The sequence below is a fragment of the Daucus carota genome, chromosome 6 (assembly GCF_001625215.2).
Source record: "Daucus carota subsp. sativus chromosome 6, DH1 v3.0, whole genome shotgun sequence".
NCBI lineage: Eukaryota > Viridiplantae > Streptophyta > Magnoliopsida > Apiales > Apiaceae > Daucus > Daucus carota.
In genome coordinates, this window is record NC_030386.2 from 23,512,529 (window position 1) to 23,534,306 (window position 21,778).

At 34.3% G+C, this 21,778-nt stretch overlaps 2 protein-coding genes and 1 long non-coding RNA gene across 24 annotated transcripts; 1 reads left to right on the forward strand and 2 right to left on the reverse strand.

The window, feature by feature from the left end:
• Positions 1 to 1,754: 1,754 nt before the first annotated feature.
• LOC108192971 (squalene synthase 2) lies at positions 1,755 to 12,273 on the reverse strand. Its single transcript, XM_017359520.2, has 15 exons — positions 12,141 to 12,273; positions 11,866 to 12,062; positions 10,642 to 10,684; positions 10,262 to 10,351; positions 9,334 to 9,409; positions 8,043 to 8,112; positions 7,560 to 7,703; positions 7,359 to 7,463; positions 7,041 to 7,187; positions 6,376 to 6,451; positions 4,975 to 5,063; positions 2,482 to 2,573; positions 2,325 to 2,373; positions 2,112 to 2,181; positions 1,755 to 1,956 (listed from the first exon to the last, which is right to left on the reverse strand). Coding segments are annotated over exons 2-15 (1,248 nt in total). The 5' UTR covers positions 12,061 to 12,062; positions 12,141 to 12,273; the 3' UTR covers positions 1,755 to 1,954.
• Positions 12,274 to 15,581: 3,308 nt separating this feature from the next.
• LOC108224364 (uncharacterized) lies at positions 15,582 to 20,418 on the forward strand. 22 transcript variants are annotated; one of them, XR_010284832.1, is made up of 7 exons: positions 15,582 to 15,814; positions 16,018 to 16,094; positions 16,243 to 16,668; positions 16,797 to 16,876; positions 16,985 to 18,407; positions 18,740 to 18,803; positions 20,103 to 20,418. It is a non-coding gene; the product is annotated as an uncharacterized LOC108224364 (long non-coding RNA). The 22 variants fall into 22 exon arrangements; XR_010284830.1 differs by having other exon boundaries at positions 16,985 to 18,172; positions 20,103 to 20,417; XR_010284833.1 differs by having other exon boundaries at positions 16,985 to 18,172; positions 20,119 to 20,417.
• Positions 20,419 to 20,925: 507 nt separating this feature from the next.
• Positions 20,926 to 21,567, reverse strand: LOC108226107 (uncharacterized). Its single transcript, XM_017401058.2, has one exon. The coding sequence runs from the start codon at positions 21,565 to 21,567 to the stop codon at positions 20,926 to 20,928; it is 642 nt and encodes a 213-aa protein (XP_017256547.1).
• Between the last annotated feature and the right edge of the window lie 211 nt (positions 21,568 to 21,778).

Genomic DNA, 21,778 nt, shown 5'->3' on the forward strand with positions numbered 1-21,778 from the left:
AGTAACCAGAGTCTAACACTTATTCAATATAATCTCAAAACTAGTTTGTGCCTTCCATGGAAATTCAACATCCAAAGACCAACATGCTCTACACAGTCATCATTTGTACTGCCATCTCACTGGATACTGAAACTGATGAAAGAGCCATAATGCATAACATCACAGTAATTCAAGTTTGCATAAGTCTTTGATGATATTTTCTGGGGAGTGAGCCATTAAATGTCTGAGCTGCAGCGGAACACCATTGAATTTTATCCTAAATTTGTTTTAGTAAAGAAGAAATGACCTCCTCAATTTGCAAAAGTAGAAAATAGAACTGTGTGCATATTGATGAGAAAGAAATCCATGATAGGTAAAAAGACACCATAAAGATAAAACTACGGCCCCATTTCCCTTCGGCTTTCCGTCAAAAGCCTGTAGTCTACATATGGAACAACAAGTCGCCCACAAATCTGACTCGTCGCCCTAGAAAGTAGTTGAACATGTGGCAACCTCCCCCGGACCATATCATCCCCCAACCACAATGCACGGGTCCCAATAGCTTGTCCTCGTCATCAAGACCCGACCTAGACTAGCCGACCTCCCCGGGACCATATCATCCCCTAATTTCAGGACCACAATAAACATGTCCCAATAACTTGTCCTCATCATCAAGACCCGATCTAGACTAGCCAACTGAAGAAGAATCACACACATATATAAGACGGAAAAGACAACAAAAGGACAAGAAAAAAAGAATCCACAAAAATAATAGAACCATAATCGCTACGGCCTACGGACACTAGTTGAAATCCCTACGACTACATGACTATCACTTGGCGCCGCTGTCGGGGAGTACACACCACTAATCAAGGAGTCAAAATAACGGGCCTCTACTGATCCTAGCAACCATTTAAGTTACAATGAAATTCTAATGACATGTCACAAGTACAATGACATGACGATGTGCAGTCTATTCATCTGCACTTTCAAATCTTACGCCAGAACCTGGTCCTCGGGTCTCCCACCCAGGAGCATTCGCTCATGGCAAGAATTCAAAACCACCTTTCTTGCCAAGTTTTGTTTCAACACTCCGCACACAGTACACACCATATCTCTGGAAAATGTCAAGCAGAACCTGAAGAGTCTTTGCGAAGTTACATTAAAAGGTTTGAGACCGCAACATCAAAAGTTAAAGGGCTCCGACCAGCAACAACTGTTGACTCCTTCATTCGAAACATGAATTATGATGAGTGTAAAGAGTGCTGTAAAGTGCTCTGTAACAAAGAACCTTTAGACCTTATATGAAGCCTGCGGCAAAGCCTCCGCTTACATATCCACATATGAGAAACTCTTACTCGCTATTATTTGAATATTACGAACAATTAAAATCATTATTTGAATCACATAATTTTACCGATCATAACTCTTACTCGTCATTCCATTTGTGAGAAGAGAAGTAAGAAAATCAAATTATCCCTGATTTTCTTCAATGCAGTAGAATATCAAACTGTATCACGTCACAAAACAAGAATCTTACTTAAATGGTGCTTCTCTTTTGAATTTGATTTAATCATGTATCTTTGAATTTTTAGTTTTAAAAGTCTCTCTGTCTTGTAGAGGACATACGTAAAGGTAGGACTGCTTTTGGAAGATGCTGGATGCATGTTCTCGTAGTTGGATGAATAAAATTCAACAAAGCATGTCTTTCAATCAAGAAAAGTCACTGTCAGAATTCTGTTTTTAAGCCTCCTGTATCCAACAATTTAGTACTCTATAAAATAGCATTCCATTAAAAAATAACCAATTAATTCAATATTTTTGTTGAAATGATACGCACTGTAGAATTCAAGGTACAGTATTATACATCTTTAACTAAAATAGTTACAGATGTCAAGAGTACAACATTATCAGTGAAATTCAGTATAAAAATGTACTGTGCTTTGTCAAAAACTGGATTCCTGAAAGATGCAGATCCTACAAAATATAAAAGAAAAGTTCAGTTCCTCCACAAAACATTGCTCAAGTGTGTACAGTAAATTATCGAGATAATATTTGATATTTCCATTGATATACAGTTAATGCCGCATTACTTGCATTGAAATATCAATACCCCTAACTGTTAAACTTACATGCGTTTTTCGAGAGGTTTGAAGATAGATATGCATAAAGGACAGCAAGTATGATGATGATGATTGCAATCTGCATTGGAAATACAATATTGTGAGTGACTGGTGTTTTTTACACACTAAGAAATAAGAAACATAAAAAGTAACTACTCCGTATTAACCAATTTTGTTATATCTTATCTAAAAGAACAAGCGAGCAGCAACATAAACACTAACCAACACAGAGTTGTATCCTGATTCACTCTCAATAATGTAAGATTTTCTGCTGCAATATAGAAACATGGCGAACTTTCAGAATTATCACATTCCACAAGCACAGTATAGTTTGATTGTAGTAAGAAAATCAGTGCTCAAGTGCAACACGTAAACAAACCTTTTGGTCAAGGCTCCTGAATCCTTGCATGTTTTCTGAATTGCTTCTAGCCTACTCAAAGTTATTGTAGCATTTGGATCATCATTGTCAACCTAAATGGGTCAGATGCAGCATATATTTCACTAATGTTAACAACTCCGCACTAAAAAGTTTCATTTCTAATCAAATGAAGATAAACAAACTAACAAAGGCTTTACACGGAAAATAACAGTTCTTCTAATGCGTGCCCATGGACATGCTAAGAGTTGTAATTTTGATACTTCCAAAAACATTTACTCCCTCCATGGCTCCATCCCTTCCATTTGTTTACAAATGGGTTGACATATGGGTTGGGCAGAGAGATTAAAAAGGATGTATAAAGGAAGGAAAAGTGGGTAAAGTAGTGGGAGTGATTGATATTTAATATATACAGCAATAAAGGAAAGGAGTGGATGTAGTTAGTTTTTATATTATAAAATTTACTATTTTTGGTGATTATTAAATGTAAAGAATTGGAAGGGACATACTAAAAAGAAAATTTCAAAAAAATGTTTGGGTCAGAGAGGATAATAATGTGTGTATACTTTTCTATTGATCTGTAATTAATGTTATCCATAACTTAATTTTAACCAACCCATTAACTTCAAATACGCATTTCTCCACACTCTTTCATATCCTAAGATAATATAATTCAATTTAAAAATAATATTAATATTGAAAAAATATGTTCAAAAACAAAACTTCATCCTATATATACCCAATATATTCTACACATATTTTTTTAAACAAAACTTTTTAAAAGATAATTTAAAAAAGAAGTATCATAATGATATTGAGTAAAATCTTTTTTAGTAAGATTTGCCAGCATCATCAAGAGTGTTATATATAATAAGAACAAATTTATAATAAAAACAATAATATATCACATTTAGATTTTGTTAATCTATATATTATATGGCATACAGGCATACCATCATCAACTGGGACTTAAAAAAGTAGTACAACTTTAGAAGCACAAGTGCGCTTGTAACTAGAACAAAAAGTTTGATGAACATATAATATTCATAGTATTATATGTTAATTTGCTAAAATCAAAATTTTGATTTGCTAATTAATAAATACATAGTATTCGAAAAATATAATATTTATAATAATAATAATATAAACAACAGAACACATACTTTATATAAAGTATATTATATTAAAAGTTGATACCATTGAAGATATTATACGAAAAAAAATTAGTTAGCCCTCGTTACTGCTTTCAATAATTAATACTATTGATATTTATTACTCCCTCTGTCCCAATTAATTTGTCTTGTTTGACTTTTTTGTGGTCAAATTGACCAAACTTTGACTGATAATTAGTAATTATTCTTACATGATCCTGAAAATCGAAAAAATACATTTAAAAGTAGATTAGATGTAGATTCTAGTAATATGTTTTTATAAGTTTTTGAAATTATTTAATATATGTAAATTACAGTCAAAGTTCGGTCAATTTGACCATAAAAAGTCAAACATGACAAATAAATTCACATGGGATATGCTAGTAGGAGTATTTCTCTGTTACTGCAAAATGCTAATGTTAACTACAAATGAATAGAAAATTAAATGAATCATATTATATGTTATTGGGAGTATCAAATTACAATTCCTGGCATGTGCATGTGGGCACACACTATAAAAAAATAAAAAGATATACAAAGGGCAATCAGAAATTAGCCACATTATTTTAAACAGTTAGGAAAAGGTTTTGCTAGTTCTATGGTGCACAGTGAATAACCTGAAATTATAGCTTCTGGAGCAAATATGTCAAAACCATGTTGATGATGTTATACTCCCTCCGTCCCACCAGGTTTTTTACAGTTTCCTTTTTGGGATGTCCTATCCAATTCTTTACATTCCAAAACTTACCAAATATAGTCAATGGGTCCCACCACTTCCCAACTTTTCCTCCCTTTTCACACTACTTTTACTCCCTTTTCACACTACTTTTACTCCACTATCTCTCTTTTATTCATTAAAAATTGATGGGTCCCACCACTTCGCCCACTTTTCTTCCTCTTTTCCACTACTTTATACATATTTCTTAACCTCCGTGCCCAAACCAAACGTAAAGAATTGGCTGGGACGGAGGGAGTACATTATACTACTCTATTTTGAGTTTCAGTTATGAATTGTTTTTAAGTAACGAAAGCTATTTAACATGGTATTAGAGCTTGATTTTGGAGGGTCTCGGGTTCAACCGGTCAAGTCCCTCCACCCCCATCTGTTTATTTAATCAGTTGCTTATCTATTGGTTCTGTTTGCTGTTTGTCCAGTTCAATCATATGATTGAGGGACTGTTGAATGTTTGATAATATAGGATCATGTAGTGGCTTCCTCTAACACCTTAAGGTTTTAGATGGAATGGTTAATTAGCATGAATAAACATATCATACACAGTTACATGTTGTAGAACATCACTGTAGATGCATTGCGTTGTAACTATCTAGATTAATGATAACATACCTTAGACTTCAGCAAACATGAAAAATCAAAGAAGGCACCATATACATCGGACATTGTTTTTGTTCGGTCAATAACTTTGGCAGTGAGACCTAGAAAACAAAAACCATAATTCATATATATTATATAAATCAAGCAAAATATACATAAGCTTTTTATAACCAGTAAGGTCAAAAAATACACCAGAAAACAGCTAATGGACGTCACAACATTCTTATCTTATTCAAATATTTCATGTGCATCTACATGGCTACATAACACACGGTGAAAGTTGTTTCCAGCTTTGGTATTATCTTGTTAAAATATTTCATGTGCATCTATATGGCTACACAACATATGGTGAAAGTTGTTTGCGGCTTTAGTACGGCAAATACTACTTACGGAAAAAGGGAAACGAATGCTATTGTTAGCAACAATATGTGATGGTATTGTAAACAACAAATGTGCTTCAGAATCTATATAAATGCATCTCAATAAGTGATTCTGTCAGGAGGTTAGTCTCTACACAAGTATAGAGTGGTATGTCAGTGATAGTAGCAGTATTTATAAAGGGGTGTATTAGCAAGTGTACTATAGTCTTTTACTGCACTGCAGCAACAGACTAGTTCCAAATAGCTATCAGCTAGTTGTAATTCTGTTATGTTAAATTTGAATATCAGAATATAGAATGCATTTCCACCCGTCTTTCTCTCTCTAGGTTTTCTATCCTGTCTCTCTCTATAACAGAATTCTCTCTATAGTTTTTTCATCTCATTAGCTTTTATGCTGTTGAATCTCTCAATATCTACCTATCTCTAGCCTTAAACTAGCTATATTGTCTTGTTCCTCTGCTTGGTATACTGCCAAACTCATAGAACAATCACAAAAACAGAAAAATACTAAGTTCCTGACAGATTCCTAGTGAAAAAATGTCATACTCTAGTTAAGCAAGAACCCAAATATTAAATAAAGTAGAATTGCTAAACATATTACTTAATTGATAGTTAAGGCGAGGTCTTGATTAAGCATTAAAGCTAGCCATTGAAATTTTTGGTATTGGTGGACAGTATCTCATTGTTCCTTAAATATGGTTTCAACTTATAAGGCATTTTGCCCATGTTCAATGGGTGTAGTGTTTGTAGAAATCAACTTTTTACCGAAGATCAAAGATAAAGTCTTCTTCATGTAGGAATTATGATTTATGCTACGAAATAGATGGACATTTTGAAGATTAGTAAACATCTTCATTTCTCTTTACCTTTGGTAGTTATAAAGAAGCCTGGTAGACTTGGTATTCTAGAACAACACCAATCATATTCAATTATCAAGAACAAAACAATAGAAAAGACATTAAAAGTCATTATAAAGAGATGAACTACATTTTCTAATATGATATGGCGAGTACAATTCAAAGTTAATACTTACCACGTCTCATTTTCACCACCCCTCTGAAGACTTGAATGTTGTTGTAACATAAAGAAAGTGTTCCAATTGCCATAATCTGAAATTTTTTAAAATAAGAAGCAAAATTTTGGAGAGACATGAATAACATGAAAATGAAGGCTTATGCAGAAAACAGTGCTCTGCTAACACCTACCAACTCAATGGTATATCCTAAAAAGAAATAACAAAACATGGTTTTGTTGGTTGTCGAACTAGATGGATCCACTAGAATTTACTACATATGGTCAAACATAACATTGCATATACTACAATTTCGAGAATCTGTGGCAAGATAAAGAGATGAGGATAAAACAAAAAAGGAAAAAAGACGAATCTCTCGAAAAGAATAAGAAGTAAAAAGTTCATGTTTTGAACTTTAGGGGCTTTGACTACATATGGTCAAACATAACATTGCATATAATACAATTTCGAGAATCTGTGGCAAGATAAAGAGATGAGGATAAAACAAAAAAGGAAAAAAGACGAATCTCTCGAAAAGAATAAGAAGTAAAAAGTTCATGTTTTGAACTTTAGGGGCTTGGATTTAGAAACTGCAAAAGTTTAAACAAGCTGAGTATTCTTATACCACAAAAACACTCAAGTCGGTTTATTTTATAAGATATGTGAAGTTCCTTGTGATAATGTACCTGTGGAATTGCACAGAACCGGAAGATGGCAGGATCTCGCAAATCAGACATGTACTTTAGACAGTCTTCTGCGTGTATCAGAGCATTTGCGACCATTTCATTTAGGCACCGCACCGCCACTATTGAGTTCTTCTCATCTTTTAATTCCTGAATTATATAATCGCCCCAAATTTAGAAAATTAATTCATAAACAGGCACTATTATAAATTTTTAGTTAGCTAGTTCTCCAGTAATATGGTTATCATATCTTTGATGGTTAGACAAGAAAAGAGAGTATTGAAACTAGATTTTTATATCTAGTGACCGAAAGGGATATACCTCGAGTTTATCAACATATTTACTCCAGATCTCGCGAGGCCAAAACATGCGTGACTTTGGTATTTCATTAATGTCCTCCAAATAATCTCGAATAATGTTTGTCTTCTGCAATTATTAAATACACATGGAAAAACATTATTTCGAACAATGAGTCAATTTTAATCACCATTTTATATAGTCCTACAATGTCAAAATGAATACCTGGAGAAATAAACCCATTGAATTGGATAAAGCATCTGTAGCCAGATCTTCTGCCCCTGAAGCATGGAATAGCTTTGACAACCCTAATCCAACAAGTCCGGCTACATAATGACAATATTCATCATAATCATCGATTGATTCTACCTGTATTACAAGGAATTATAAGTGGCACATATAGCATAAATTTACCAATGTATTATAACTATTTAACAACTTATATGTAGCTTCAAGACGGTATAATTTGATATCAACACATAAATCCGTGTCACTTGAGATAATACATGCACACAAATATAATTGAAAGGGTTCGCATAGGGAAGCCCAAAAATCCTTTATTAATTTTTTTTCAAATTATTCCTTGTACTTTTCTTTTTAAATTTAAAAGTGGATTAGCTTGAAAGCACATCATTTATAACACTATAATTATCAAGAACAGAAACAGATGGTGCAGATTCTTTATCTTTCATGATATCCATTACTTACCTCCTTACATATGAATTTTGCCATTCCTGCACCCATTCGCATGGTGATATCTTCTATTGCCTCCTGGTAACTGTAGAATAATAGTACCACAATTATAATTCAGATAAAAACAGTCACCCTATCAGATGTTCAGAATCTGAATATAAAGATGTTGAGGTGGTGGAAAACTATTCTAGAAGAATATTTAGTAGCGATAGGTGAATACATTCACAGAAAGGACTTGTGTCACTTGGGCCAAATAGAAAGTCAAACTGATTGGGTCAAATTTTAAGATTTTAGAAAATGCTATAAACTTTTGATGTTTGCTTAATCTTCATGTCACAAAAACAAAAGGTATGCTAATATCTATATGCTGTCTAAGACGGTTTCTAGCATTTTGAGCCGGTAATGGAAAAAACTAAAATGAACACAACTTCAAAAGGAAGCGAGGCACAGTGCTACTAGATGACAAGTGAATGAACAACTTTTATATCACTAATTTTAGGATGAACAAAGTATTAATCTGGAAAAGCAGGGGCATGGCCATATTAGTCCAAGCTTTGATTTGGGATCAGGGTCGGTCACCATTTGGACACCTAAGGGGCAGAAAAATTTGAGACCCTTGTGGTGTTTAAATACTTTCTTTACCTATCAAATTCTAAAAGATTAATCACCCAAAAGTATGAGCCAAAATAATTAAAATGAAAAATGAAAAAACAAATAGTAAGTATTATGAAAACAACAGACCCTTCAAAAATATGTTCATTACATCTTTAATCATGTAATATATGATTAACATTTTTTCTTAAATAATACAACATTTTTATAAGAGCAGTGGGCCTTTCAAAACCTAAGAGCCCAGACAATTAGCCTCACTGCACAGTCTGAAGGCCAATTCTGAGCTTGATCAATAAAAAACAGAAAATTGGGAGCATTGAGGCTAGATCTTATTAGTTTGCATTTCTAATGCATAAAACTTATCGAAGGCAGAATTTTTTAAAATACATATACATATTTTTGAAACATAAAATTGCTATTGTAAAGCTCCAGATATATGCCTGCGTCTATTAGATATCTATTAGATACTAATTTGTGAATCATCCAGCATCTGCTTAGGAGATATCTTGATGATACTGTCAATCTAAGTAACATAACCAGCTTCTAGTATGCAATAATCATCCACTGAGTCTAGTCACTGAAACAACAATTATCAAGATCCTGATAAAACTTTTCACGACAAATTGAGACAAAACCTACCCACAACCAGTTCTTCACAATTTAGAGGAGATAAATTTTCTGAGTTAAAATGTACCCTTTTGCTAGCTCCAGAAACGCATTAGAAACATGATGGAACTCGTCCATGAGAACTTTGTATTCCTTCGTACCACCTTTACATGAATTAACAAGCCAGATTAGCAAGAGGATTAAATTTAGGTATCACATATGTGTTATGACTTAGGAACAGAAGTGGTGCAGTACAGTATTATTACTAGTTAGAGTCCAGGGAAGTGTTAGCAAGTAAGCAAGGATTCTTTCATTTATGGTCTATAAATACATGTGTGAGTCTGTATTTTCAAATTATGAATTAAAATATGATAATGGAGTCTTTTCCAACACACTCTCTCTCTCTCTAGTCTCTAACTATCTATCTCTCTCTAAATTGATATCTTCTCCGGCAAGTTTCTATCTCCTCTCTGTCTAAACTCTACATTTCTGTTATAATTCTTTACTTTGCCTCTAATTCTCCTTTATCTCTCTGCTACTCTGTTGTTTCTGCTTAGTTTTGCATCAGTATATACAGAAAAGTACAAAAACACATATAGAACTCAGTCAAGATCATCAAATCCTGACAACATATAATCAAGTGCCTTCTGTACAAGGGTGACGAAGTTTACACCCACACCCTTCTAGCTAAGTGAAGAATCAAATCAAAAGTCCAGTGTTACAATAGTTAATTTTGACGACAAAAAAAAAAAAATTCAAGTCCAGATAAAGCGTTGTTAAAACTTCACCCTAAAAGTAGTACATCTCACAATGGAATGAAATGCAATTAAAATAACATTTGCATCCGTTTGGCATCGCGATGAACAGGAATTGAAAACACTCATTTTTTAAACAAAATTGTTGGGTCCTAAACTATCACATGAAGACCACTTTAGGTGGATTAGGGGCTATATCAATACAGTATAGGGAATGGTGACACGTGTCAAAAAAATTTGAAGTAGGAGAAGAATACTTACAAGAAAAATGCCAATCATTATCATATACATGGCGATGAAAATCTATCAGGATTGGCACTTTAACCTCTGTGGATATGCTCGTGTCATCCTCTGTAAAAGGGGAAAAGAATGTAACTGCATAAGGCTGTCTATTAAATCCAAACTATATACAAATGCAACCCTTTCAGCACGTGACATAAAACTATGTCAATGGATCTAACTTCACAATGTTGAATAAAAAGAAACGCAAAAGGAAAAGAGCACAAACATATAGAAATAAAGAACCAAAAGAAGTACAAGGAAATTGATTTAACCGAATTAGCAAACATAATTATGCACATCAACATGAATGGTGCAAACAGGAAAAAAGATATCCACAAGGTTAACAGAACATATCATACCGACAGTGTCAAGAGCTCGAAGTACCAAGTAAAAAATGCACACCTGCATAAATTAAAACATATATATAATAAGTAAACCGATGTTTGTAGTACGGATATACAAACTTGTAAATATGATGCAGACATATATACGAAGGAATTTACTCATAAGAAAGGGCCAAAAGAAAGCTTAGACTTTGATTACTTACTTGCCTGTGCATACAAGTACACCTATGGGTCCATGAACATGTGTATGATCTTAATCCAATATCTATATGTGAAAAAGCTACCAGTGTCCATGAAGAATATACTCTAATATAGCTAATTGGTATATATTATCATAAATGGAGTCAAACTAACAAATCAAAAAGTTCACCAGGAATTTTTCTCTCTATCCTTGGTTCACTATCTATATAATGGTGACCACAATATTCACCATAACAAGACCAACAGTCTGAGTTCCAAAATAAATCAGATGATGTTTTCTGTTTCCTATTTTCCAAAGAGAAGATAACGTAAATATTCCTTTTACCTTTTACATATACAACATCTGTAGAAGTAGCAAAGTACATTGTAAATAACTTATCCCAAAAAAAAAAAAAGGAAATCAGATCGTGAACGAATGAGTATATAATAAAAAAAAAAACATGCATGTACAGACAAATTATATGATACATCTGTCAAAATAAATGACAAATATAGAATCCACTAGAAGCTATATTACCTAATCCAAGAAACGCTCAAAGCACAACATGAGCTACAAATACAAATAAGTTTTGACAGCCTCAATCAATTACTTATATACCGCTATACCAGTATTATGCAACGATAAATGCAATAAAAAGGACACCAAAGTGCACTATGCGATTTAAACTAAAAAAAACGGAACGAGCTTCATCAGAACACAAGTAAGCTGAAACTGGATATTAATCTACATATATAAGTGGCTGGCTACACACACATATATACACTAACCAATAGTCCTTAATCTAATTTGAAGGCAATGTAATGGAAATATGCAGAAATTGGTAAAAATAACAAGTTATAGAAATTGATGAGAGGGAGAGGGAGAGGGAGAGGGAGGGAAGGAGAGAGAGAGAGAGAGAGAGAGAGAGAGAGAGAGAGAGAGAGAGAGCGAGAGAGAGAGAGAGGGAGGGAGGGAGGGAGAGGGAGGGAGGGAGAGGGAGAGGGGGAGAGAGAGAGAGAGAGAGAGAGAGAGAGAGAGAGAGAGAGAGAGAGAGTTACAGCGTCACGAAGCTGAGGGCCGAGCTGTTGAATAACGAGACCGAAGCTTCTGGAAACCTTATGAAGCATGGAGTAACAGAACGCCCAGTGCGGCTGAGGCGGGATCTGTTTCTCGGCGTGCTTGGCCGCATATTTAAGCTTCAACAGCGGATAAAAATCATCTGGATGCTTCAGAATCGCCCCCAAGCTTCCCATACCTGATTCAAATCACGACTCTCAATTTCATTTCATTACTCATTGCAATGTAGTTCGTGATTTCAATTTGTATTTCTTACCTTGCAAGAGTGATTCGCAACAAGTTATAGATGTGGATCCCCAATACAATTACTAATTTCGCTGCTGCCTTGTATCTATATACCCTGCTGTTTGTTTGTCTTTTATATGCTCCCAATATTCAGCATCTTCATTTTTTTAACTTTTTACCTTTTTATTTTTTGTTTTTCTTTTATATGCTCCCAAAATTCAGCATCTTCAATTCTTCATCTTTATTTTTAACTTTTTAGCTTTTCTAAATACTGTTTAATTTTCCACAATCAAAGTTATAAATGTTAAGTTAATTTTATCAAAAACAATACTTCAACTATAATTAATCAACGATATATGATTTATTTTTAAAAATTATTATAATAATTTCTTTACACGAATATCCAAATTTAGTGTAGGTTTTAGTAGGTATATACGAGGTATGTGCTGGTCTTAGCGGATCTGTTAATTTGTAGCAAGCACGGTTATAGTGTTTTCTACGAGAACATAGCTAGATGAAATACTTGCGTGATAAATGTGTTCAAGGTTGGGGAAGGAGTGTTCTCTAACTCAATTGTGATTAATGGAAGATTCTAGTCAGTTAATTATTGATTATAATTTATTTACATTTTTGATATAATAACTTTATATCAATATTTTTTGAAAATTTGTCTTAAATATTGTTTTTTTATTCTTATTTCTGTCTATAGTGTCCTATAACCTTTTATTCTAATTTTATACATTCAGGGGCTGTTTGTTTCGCATAAGTAAAAGTTGTTTCTTACTTCTGCTTCTTGATCCGTTTGTGTAAATAACTAGAAGCATTAGGTTCTATCTCACAACTTCTACTTCTTTTCCTAATATTTTATTAACTTATTTACTTCTCACTTCTACTCCAACAATTCACGTTCTTTTAAGCATATATTTGAGATTTGAGATAGACTGGCAGAGGTAGTTGGGGCCTTGGGGTTGGACGCTGAGCGTTGAGCATGAGTTTATTTGTTTTGCTTTGCCAAGTTCTCTCTTGTACGATTCATCTACAACGAACAACGCAATGTATGATATCTTGCACGGTAAATGCAGCTATCCATTCCTTGCCAACTCTGTCCCCATCTTTGCATGAACCAAAACTTGAGAAAATCAGTTTAAAAGCTACCGTCACAAATCGTTGACATGAAATACTATACGACTCATTAATATCTCAAACATCTTGAACTTAATCATGATGTGAAATACAATGCAACTTACTAATGCAACTTATTAATGTCGAAAACATCTTGAACTTAACTTGAGCGACAATCGGTATTTAGATCATTTAATTCAAACATGTTATAATTAAATTAATAAATAAATATATAGGCAAGTGCTCAAATGAGAACCCCAAATATTGTGAGATATGAGATCTAATCTCAGCCCCATATTTTTATCCCTAAATTAAATCACAACCACACATTTCTCTTATTTTATTATTCATCTCTTTCATTCACCACCCACCCACCACCTACCAACACCACCACCCGCCACCATCACGCACAGCCACCCAGATGTTTTTCATTCACCTCCCACCACCCACCCAACACCACCATCACGCACAGCCGCCCAGATCTGCTCTCACTCCCCCACATCGTGACTCCGTCGCAGCACCGCGGCGGCTCACCACCTGCTCATCTCTCTCTCCACCTCTAGCCGCTGCAATCTTTTCTTCCTCCTCCCTCTTTCTTTGGTGCTGTTGCCGGTGTCGTGGTGCGGTTGTCACCGCCGACGACACCGCAACCCCCAGGTCGGCCCCACCGCCTCCACAGGTCTGAACACCGCCGCCTCCATGGCTTTTTTTCCTTTACGCGGCGGCGTCCCGCTGCTTCACCACCGGGGTCAATCCCCCGCCCTTCTCTTTCACATCGCTGCCATATTCCTTCCCTTCGTTGTTTAGTGGTGTTTTTCATTTTGCGAAGGTGATTTTATTTTGTATTTGGTGATTTTTCGGATTTCGGGGTAGTGGTGGTGGGTTGTAGATGGTGATGATGTGGTGATTTTAATTTTCTGGCGTTGATTTTTGGTTTTCTGTCGGTGATTTTTAGTTTTCTGGTGATGATTTTATGTTTTTCGTTCGTGATTTTATGTTTGCCGGCGGTGATTTTCTGGTGGTCGCCGGAGCTGGTGGTGGTGGTCAGCGGTGGTTGAAGGTGATAGGTAGTTGAATTAGAAGATGGTGAAATATTAAAATATTAAATGAATAGTGAGAGATGAATATAATGTATTTAAATGAGTGGTTGAGATTAGATCTCATATCTCATTATAAGATTGGTTCTTACTAGAGCATGACTATATATATATATAACTTATATTTTTTGTTAAAATACATATTTTAATTAATAACTGAAAGAAACTTTCTATAAATTGATGTGTAATTTTTTAATAATTAATCAAATAAAAAGTTACTAATATTAATTTGCATAAGCTAATAATATAATTACTAAAAAGTATATGTATATTTAACCAAAAATCACTGGTTTATCAACATTGAAATTTAAGACAATGATTTTATACCTAAATAATATTTTTTTTTAAAGGCTTAAATAATATGTTTAATTTAGATAATGTTGTGAAATAAATATTGTGCTTAATTACTTAATTATGTATATTTCTTGAGTTTGATGAATCATTTGTAAGTTGATATAAGTTAAAATAATTTTTTACTGGTTGTTCTTTAATTTAACACATCAATTTTTAAGTGCGAAACAAGGTGGAGTTCACAAAACAATACTTAATAGATTTCGTTAAACACACAAGTTAACGGGTGTGATTTTTTATATTGAGTGATTGTTTAAATTTAATGGACTGAATGATGTATTTATAAATTTTTGAGTTTGATAACCTGTTTACAAGTTGAATGTGATGAAAATGCAATTTAACCGGCATGTACAGATGTACATGGTTGAAACAATATCACAAGCCAATTTGTTTAAAATGAGAAAATTCAAATAAACAAATGCTTAGTATCATCTTAGTACTAGCCCAATGGTTAAAAGAAATATTCTAGTGATGTCCGATTCAAGTTTTTAAAAATCCGACTAAAAGAACCAGCATAATTTGAGACAGGCAATTATTTACAAAATCTTACTTCTATATATTACTCCCTCCGTCCCCTTTTACATGTCTCCATTTGACTTTTGACCAGTCAAATTGACCAAATTTTGACTAAACATTACAAATTATCTCTTCATTATTTTTGAAATCTGAAAGTTGCATATTAAAATACACTAAATATACTTTCTAATGATATAATTTTTATTATTTTTTGAATTATATGATATATGTAAAATTTCAGTCAAAATATAGTCAATTTGACTGGTCAAAATCAAACGGGGACATGTAAAAGGGGACGGAGGGAGTATATGCCAACCAAGGGCAAAAAGAGGCAAATAAATATGAGTGAAATTACCAGTTTACTCCTGTATATCCAATCCAATTATTACAAAAGTGCCATGCTTCTCGACTATCCGGGTAATGCTAAACGCTTGATTAATGAAACATTAGTTTCACTGCTAGCCTAATCAACTACCCAATTTCATGGCCAGTTACACAATCTCATCCAAAGAACTGGACGATTAGATATTAACAAACCCTCCTGTTCGATTTTATCCCCCAACCAGGATTCTTACGTATTCTTGCTGCTTTGATTATATATGGACATGGGAATATAGAGGTAAAGGGGAGAAACATAAGTAAAACATAAATAGTTGGCTTTGATCGAGTTTATTTATGCACTTGTATTTGTTCTCTTTTTACTAATTGTGAATTGTGATCTATATTTTGTTAGTTGTCAAAGTATCATGTCGTCAAGCTCCAGTACACTATACATAATCGACTCATCTTTAACCCATAGGAGTGTGTGAATTTGTTTTTCAGAAGTTTTCCCAAAACACTGCAACCAGTGGCAAGTGGATGAGCACATCAGCATTAAAACTTGAACTGTCAATCAAAAGGTGAGTTCAGTGAGTAACACTTCATGGTTGACGTAAAACATATGATCCGTCTCCTGTGGTTCTAAGATTAGGTTTTTAAGCCAGCTCTAGATATAGATCCTCTGTAATTAATTGTATTGTTTAATCTAATTACTTTGTATTGGTGCAGAATATTCAAATATTTAAGGATGTCAAATGCTGCAGTGATGCAAAATAGGGGCTTGAGAAAGTGGTGATCTGTTTTATTTGTGCAGAGTGCATTTCCATGGTTATGCAATCCTTTTGTTTAAATTTTTTGATCCATTTGATATGTGGTTTGTGGGCTTGGTTGATCTTAAACACATAAAACCTAGATCATCCTGGTCTCTGACATCCTATAATTTATTTTGTATGTGTGGCGAGCGTGCAAATTTATGTGATTGCTGAGTTTCTCTTCTATCCTGTTGTCTTAAGTCCGTCATTTGTTTTAATCTAAGCACTCATGGCTGCAATTTAATGACATTGTACTTAAAATTCTATCTTTCAGTCCCTACAGGATCACGAACTGGAGCAGGCCAGGATGTTATTAATCTGCTGGGCGCTAGCATGTCTGAAGGTATATCTACTCTATCCGCTTGTGGTGTCGTAGATTGTGTTTTGTCTTCCTTTTATGCTATATTTTTTGCAAATGGGTGTATATCCTAGAATGCTAAGAATTTGAATTTAGATGTTTTTTTTTTGTAGTGTGTCCGAGAAAAAGAGTTATACCACAAGTAAGCTGAGAAACGGGATTAACAAAAGTGTGTATCCTGCAATCAAAGTAGGTAAGAATCAATGCAGCCAGTTGTTCCTTTTATAATAAAGCTTTATTCATTAATGGCTTCCCATGAAATCTTTGTTGCTGAATAAATAACTTCTTTCCAAAATGACAGTTCCCTAGCGGAACTGCTGCGCATATGGGCGACGCCGGGTGTGATGATGGTGATGTGCCCGGTGGCGAGCACCAAGGTATCAACATTCAATGGCATCAACAGGTTTTTCGGTCATTATTTATGACATTTGAGAGAGTTGTCCGAGCATAAATCGCCCTCACCTTGACTGCATCATACAACTGTTGCATGATACTCAGGAACTAATGAAAAATTAGAGAAGACAAGGATATCACCAAATACATGCATCGTTCAAATTTGGTTCTGGTTTTAATATTAATTTACTTTTCATATATGCCCAGTCCGATTTGAATAGTCTTTTTTAATCCTGACATGGACATTTCTGAAAATACAAGAACTCATCATATACGTCAAAACTTATTTTTAAAGAAGACTAATTTTTGTAGGTTCTGAAATTGTTTGCAGGTCGTCATGTGTACACCTCCCTTTATGATATAGTCACTGCAACGTACTTATATATACCATTCTATTTAGATCACTTAAGTTTTTTTACAGACTTCAACTGCAGCAGTTCAATTAGATGTTTTCTCAATGCTTTGTGGGTGTTGTCGCCCAAGATCATGGTTGTATCAGAGCAAGATTCCAATCATAATGGGTCAAATCTTATGGAGAGGCTGTCGGAATCTCTGTACTTTTATGCTGCATTATTTGACTGTTTGGAATCTACACTTCCGAGGACATAAATAGAGAGATCAACGCTAGAAAAGTTTCTTTTTGGAGAAGAAATTAAAAACATTATAGCATGAGAAGGTCGTGGAAGAAAGGAAGAACATGAAAAGCTAGATAGATGGATTCAAAGACTTGAGTTTGCAGGCTTCGGTAAGGTGCCTTGGAGCTATTACGGAATGTTGCAAGCAAGAAGATTGCTACAAAGTTATAGCTGCGATGTTTATCGAATCAAAGAAGAAAATGGATCAGTGGTGATCTCTTTTATTGTTCCCGTTTCCCACTCAGTGCCAATGTTTGTGGTACCATCAGGGACATGTCCATGCTTCTTCTTTTTTTTAATCCTAATGGAGATACGAATATTACAGGCTACGACAGAAAATATCATTGTCGGTTCTTATGTTTGGATTGAAGATCCAGAAATAGCTTGGATCGATGGACAAGTTACAAAGATTAATGGACAAGAAGTTCAGATAGATACTATTATCTACTAGAGGAAATTCGGTGTGTGAGCTATTTATTTTGCATAGTATTATTTAACCAAGTCCTTCTTTGTTAGTTTTTGTGATATACGAATCCTTCCCTGGGGTACACTAGACTTGTGGAAGGGTCTGCAGTGCTCTTCAAAATTCGTTAAAAAGCCACTGCAACTAGAGAGTCAAATCATATATCCTTATATCATTCAGTTCGCCATAAGGCAGATTGCAGGAGAAAATAGTTCTCACGTATTGTAAGTTTGGTGAGTTCTCCTGAAAGGTATGCTTTAAAATTAAAGTAAATGGATTAAAATTGTTGCTACATTGGTTTCGTAATACATTTTTAATAAACTTGCTCTGTTTATGAGACCTAATTTCGAATTATTTTTTTTTTTATCTATTTCTATGACGATCATCCAAATATCTTTTGGCTCTTCATTTGTTGCTAGAGACGAATATACAAGAAATAGGTTCCTGGATTCCGTTTAATGTTATCATTGCTCCAATTTCGTTATTATCATCTCTACTTATCATCATGGTCGACCAGAATTTGCCCCTTCTGTTCCTAAACAATTTACTTTTTCCCAACATGCAGGTGCTTCTAGCGGAGGACCCAGCGCCCATGTGAACTGGCATGTTTGATGCAAATCAAGTGAAAGGTAAGAAATTTATTCTCTATAACAAGTTCCACAATAAATTTCCGTACCAATTAAATTTTATGTTTTAGCTTTAATAATTTAGTACAGATAGGGTTTTACTTCACTAGAAATCTCCTTAAAATAAAAATTGAAAACTAAAATATAAATTTTCCTAAATTGGATCGAAATATAGCATATATTATATGTAAAATGATTGTCAGAAGAGATAGAGAAAAATTTCAGTGAAGTTAGATTTAAAAAAATATATTCACCTATTGATGGAAAAATTAAATTAGAAAAGTAGGGAATTATGTATGAGAGGGTGTATTGTGATTGAGCGTGATGCCTTCTAGAGGGCCATTAGATTAAATTAATCTAAGAACCCTTGTAGCTGTAGGAAATGAAAGCGCAAGGTGTTTCTGATGATAAACTATTACTTCTCAAGGGCATGAGTAGAGTTTTCAGGTCAGGGGTTCTAACTGCATGCTCTAATGGGTGTTAGTGGTGCTGGACTATTGGTAAAACAACTTTGATGGATGTATTGGCTGGTCGGAATTGGTGCTGGTTTCATTGCTGATGTTTTGGACATGAGCATTTGTGACGAAGTAATTCAAGTAGGCATTTTGGCAAAAGCTATAATGTCTTTGACTTCAGTTAATAAATTTTATGGAGAGGCTCTTTTGAGATTTTATGCACAATTATCTGGCAAGATTTTAGTCTAAATTGCATCAAGAGTATGATTACTAAGTAGGTAGTGAATGTTCTATTGATTTTTGAGACATCTTGAACAGGAATTTTTTAAACATATGTTTTGATACCCTATCTTTGTCTGATGTTTAACAAAAAAATAATTGGCCTCATCTGGACATGTTAGAATGACATGACTATGGTCATATTATAGTAGCATAAGATAACGCTTCTGAATATGTATTAATACATGTATAGGAATATTGAAGTTAAAAATTTTTGAGAGCACGATCAAATATATGTGTTGATTTCCCAAATATGATATCAAATTACATATTTTATATGTTTCATGTAAGAATTAAAGCATCCTATTATTTTGACTCGTATCATGGATGCATACATGCACCCTCAAGTTTAACTCTATGTTTAAATTACCAGAGCCACACCAGAACTACTGGATTAATTAAGTAGGTTGTTTTGGAAGTATTTGTGCATTGACTTCTATATTTATGGACTTGAAATATTTCATGTGTTCAAAGTTTTCTCTAACATTAGGAGTCAGGTATCACTCCCGAATCATTTAGTATATAGCATTTTTAAAAATGGATATTATTAAGAATGTTTTCATATTAGTGCATGCGCATAACAGTAAGAGAAGGGAAGCCTTCTTCGACGAAGTGGAAGAAGATGGGAAAGGTGAAGATTATCGGCACAGAGATTTGTTAGTGATGGATTTTAAACTAAAAGAAGAGAGAGCTGTGGATGTTATTGGCAAAATGCAGACAACCATTTTTTCTTAAATATCATTGTACTTCTGTAATATGAATTTTATATTACGTATACAACCGTTTAGATTATATAATAAAAACCAAAAAAGAAATGTGTGCGTTAAATTTTTTTCATGGGTCATAAGAGTACAATTGAGTTGTGATGGCGATTTGTAATTTTTATCTTTACGAGTTTAATTAACTATTCTAGAAAGTAACCCGTGCCTTGCACGGGTTGTTACGCTAGTTTGATATTATTGATAAAACTTGACTCATTCTCAGTTGTTTTTTCCTCCCAATTAAGAGTGTGTGACTTTGTCCCTATGTGTATCAAAAATTTATGTAAAAGCTGAAAAGCATTAAAATGATGGAACTAATTCTGAAAGATGTAAATCAGAGTAGCATTATTGTTACAAGTGACATCCACTCGAGTCATTAAGCTGCAAGCCAAAGAAAATACAGAAACTGTGGGGGGAAAGATATATGTTCTCATGTCTGCATGACACCAGAATCCTGTTCAATGTTGATAACTAAACCTGGTTATCGTAGACAAAAAATGCGAGGCATCCCAAAAGTTATCTGATTATCGTAAACTAAAAATGCTAGGTATCCCAAAAATTATCTCTAGGTACTAATCTTCTAATCGAGTGATAAATAGCATTTACCCTTAATCATCGATCTCTGACATGTTATAGTTGGAGGCCTCCCCCGGAACCTCCTGCAGACTGAAGTGGAGCATAAACAGTTGGATTCCCACCAGAGCTGTCAGTATTCTTCTTCTCATCAGTTTCAGACCCAGCAACATCACTTTTGAAGGAAGCGAAAATAGCTATAGCCATCGACACTACATAGATAACCAAAGCAAAGCCAACAAGCACACCGAGACACAGCACACCAATCCTAGATTCTTTACACCCGCACGACAACAATCCAATTCGAATCTGAATTATGTTCACAATCGACAGAGACAGCGACACTATCCCAGCAACAGAGGCGCATGCAGACAATACCAACATAAAATCTTTCAAATCAAAATTGCGAGTTATGAAGTTATAACGTGCCCCGTCGAGGTACAGATGAAGTTTAAGTACCTTGGCACTAATGCTGGACAACAGGAAGCAAGAAAACGCGATAACTTCATACAAAATCAGCATTTTTGCCTCCCCTGCTCCAGAGTGACACTCTTCTCTTGGATCAAGGCTCTTTATACCCGGGGTAGCCATGGATAAGCCGACGAACACAGCTATAGTCAACAGAGAATTGACATTGACAAGATCATCAAGCAGTTTCAGATGAACTTCCTTGATATCGAAGCTGTCTTTCTTGGCCATGTTGAAAATTGCAAAATTTCTTGTAACAGATAACACTGTAAATTACTAGCTCAACTTGATAAGTAGTGGATGAACTTGACAAAAATTTAAAAACCACAACTATGCACAATCATCAAGGTCGAATCATGGAGTATTTTTTAACAACGTTGATAAAGACACAACTTAAGTATATTGTTTCTGGTGAGTTTAAAAAGGGCAAGTGATTAATTTT